The sequence below is a fragment of the Sapajus apella genome, unplaced genomic scaffold (genome assembly GCF_009761245.1).
Source record: "Sapajus apella isolate SASKATOON/1434 unplaced genomic scaffold, GSC_monkey_1.0 scaffold8853, whole genome shotgun sequence".
Classification (NCBI taxonomy): Eukaryota; Metazoa; Chordata; class Mammalia; order Primates; family Cebidae; genus Sapajus; species Sapajus apella.
The window spans coordinates 1-2672 of NW_022445774.1; the positions used below are offsets into that span (position 1 = coordinate 1).

Sequence of the window (2672 nt, forward strand, 5' to 3'; positions counted from 1 at the left end):
CCCTGAACGGCGTCCGGGACCCCCAGGGCGGGACTCGAGCCCCCAAGGCAGACGCGGGAACCCCTGAGCGGCGGTGGGGACCGTGCAATGGCACCTGGACCCCCACCCCGCGCGGGACGGGAGCGAGGGCTCGGTGGGTGACAGCAGCGCCGGCGAGACTCGGGGTCCGGCGCCCACCGAGGCGGCGACTGCAGCTGGCGCTCGGTCTGGCGGGAGCGGCCCACGCGGAACAAAAAGCGGCTCGGCCCCGCCCCTCGCCCGTGGCACACGCCAATCACCAGCACGTGATGCGAGACGACCAATGAGGAGCACGCCCCGTGCCGGGCCATGGCGCTGGCGAGCCCGCCCCGGCCGCACGCCAATCAAAAAGCTGCTCGGCCCCGCCTCCCCTGACCGCGGCACGCGCCAATCACCAGCACGTGATGTGGGACGACCAATAAGCAGCACTCCCCGTGCCGGGGCGTGGCGCTGGGGAGCCGCCCCGTCGTCACGCCAATCACCAGCACGTGATACGGAACCACCAATGAGAAGCACGGCCCGTGCCGGGGCGTGGCGCTGGGGAGACTGTCCCGGCCGCACGCCAATCACGAGCACGTGACGAGGAGCGGCCCGCGGGCAGCCCCGCCCCATCGCGCAGCCGCTCGACGCGCCATGTGGGCCCTGCGGGCCGCCGTACGCCCGCGGTTCAGGCTTTTCCCCTTGTGCTGCAGCCGCCCGGCACCGAGGGCACCCGCGCCATCATTCCCCGCGCGCGGTCTCGCCGCTGTCGGCCGCGGGGGCCCCGGGAATCTGGAGGGGCCATGGGGCCGAGGGCGGGGCCTGCGGGCGGACGGCGGCCGAAGCTGTGCGGGAGACGACGAGGAGGAGCCGGAAGACTCGGACGAGGACGCAGAGGAGGAGCTGCTGCAGAGGGAGCCTCTGCTGCCGGCGGGGACCCAGCGCGTGTGTCTGGTCCACCCCGATGTCAAGTGGGGCCCGAGGAAGCCGCAGATGACGCGAGGTGACCGCGCCGGGGATTGCAGGGGAGAAACTGGAGCTGGCGATCTGCGGGCGGGCCGCTGCGGGGAGGGTCTCGTTGGTGGAGGCTCAGGGGCGGGGCGCTGAGGGGACAATCTCATAGGTGGAGATTCAGGGGCGGGGCTCTGGGTACAAGCTCATTGGTGGGGGCGCAGGGGCGGGGCGCTGAGGGGACGATCTCATAGGTGGAGATTCAGGGGCGGGGCTATGGGGGACAAGCTGATTGGTGCAGGGGCGGGGCGCTGAGGGGACGGTCGCATAGGTGGAGACGCAGGGGCGGGGCCTCTGAGGGGAAGATGCAAGAGGGTATGGGGGGGCGGGGCTTCAGGAGGCGAGGCTCTGATGGGTGGAGATGCAAGGCGTGGCTCTGAAGGGGCGGGGCTCTGAGGGAAAGCTCTCATGGATGGGGCGGGGCTCTGAGGGGAGGATTTCATAGGTGGAGGTGCATGGGCGGGGCTTCGGGGGAGGAGCTCATGGTGAAAGGGCGGGGCTTATGGGGAGGCTCTCATAGGTAGAAGTGCGTGGGCGGGGCTTCGGGGGGAGGAGCCTATGGGTTAAAAGGGCTGGGGCGGAGCTTATGGGGAGAAGCCCCTGGGGTGTGATGGGCGCGGTCTTGGTGATGAGACCCCGTTTCTCTTGCCCCGGGTTCGAGGTAGGCACGGTGTTTTGGGGCTCAAGGAAGGGAGGGCATCCAGCAGACCATCCAGCAGGCTGTCCAGTCCCCCAGGACGGAATCCAAATCCCTAAGTCACTGCAGGTGCCAGAGTCTCAAGAATGTTGGCATCTTCCCTGGAGGCCCCTGTAGCCGATGAGCAGATCTCATTCAAGGGTGTTTTCCAAAATGGGCAACTCTTGGGACAGCGGAAGCCCCAAACTGCTCAGAACAGCACCCAGACCTCCTGCCTTTCCCCCCAACCCTGCCCCTGGTTTCCAAGCCATCCCTGAGCACCCCTAGCTCCCCAGTTCCCTGCTGCGTCCGCCTGGACCCCAAATCTTATGTAAGGCAGGGTGGGGAGCCCTCATATCCCGTGGTGGCTCCAGCGTCCTTCCCTGGCCAAGATTCCTACTTAGAGGCCCCATGGTCAAGGCCAGGAGGAAGCCACGCCGGGCAGGTGTGGACGGGGCCCTAGGCCTACCCCAAAAGGAAGCGTCCCTCACGGTGGCCCTTGTGTCCTCGCAGCTGAGTGGCAGGTAGCAGAGGCCACAGCACTGGTGCACACGCTGGACGGGTGGTCCGTGGTGCAGACGATGGTCGTGTCCACCAAAAGTCCAGACAAGAAGCTCGTCTTTGGCAAAGGGAACTTTGAGCACCTGACAGGTGAGTCGGTCCACACCTGCCCCTTCCCCAGACCTCTTTTCCCATCCGCTGTTCCCGAGAACATTCAACCCAGATGCGTGGAAGGACGTGGGTCTCGCTGGGCCAGAGGGGAAGCGGCCCCATGAGTGGCTGGTCCAGGTGAGCTGGGAGCCCACGTCAGGAGGAGCCGGAGGGATGGGAGGCTGGACCTGTGTCCCCGCTCCACGGACTGTCTTAGCGTGGGGTCCTTCGTGGGGGCCTTGTGCTTCCCGGTTTTTGACCATCCGACTTACAGTGCAGAGTGGGGAAGACCCTACTAACTACTACTAAGTAACCTACTAAGTAGCAGAGGTGGGAG

General features: G+C 66.8%; 1 protein-coding gene across 1 annotated transcript; it reads left to right on the forward strand.

Annotated features, from left to right (window-relative positions):
• Positions 1 to 549: 549 nt before the first annotated feature.
• On the forward strand, positions 550 to 2422 carry LOC116548260 (putative GTP-binding protein 6; the record flags this gene model as incomplete). The annotated part of the gene is made up of 2 exons (XM_032273808.1): positions 550 to 1000; positions 2198 to 2422. Coding segments are annotated over exons 1-2 (574 nt in total), but the record flags the coding sequence as incomplete, so codon positions are not given.
• Positions 2423 to 2672: the final 250 nt, after the last annotated feature.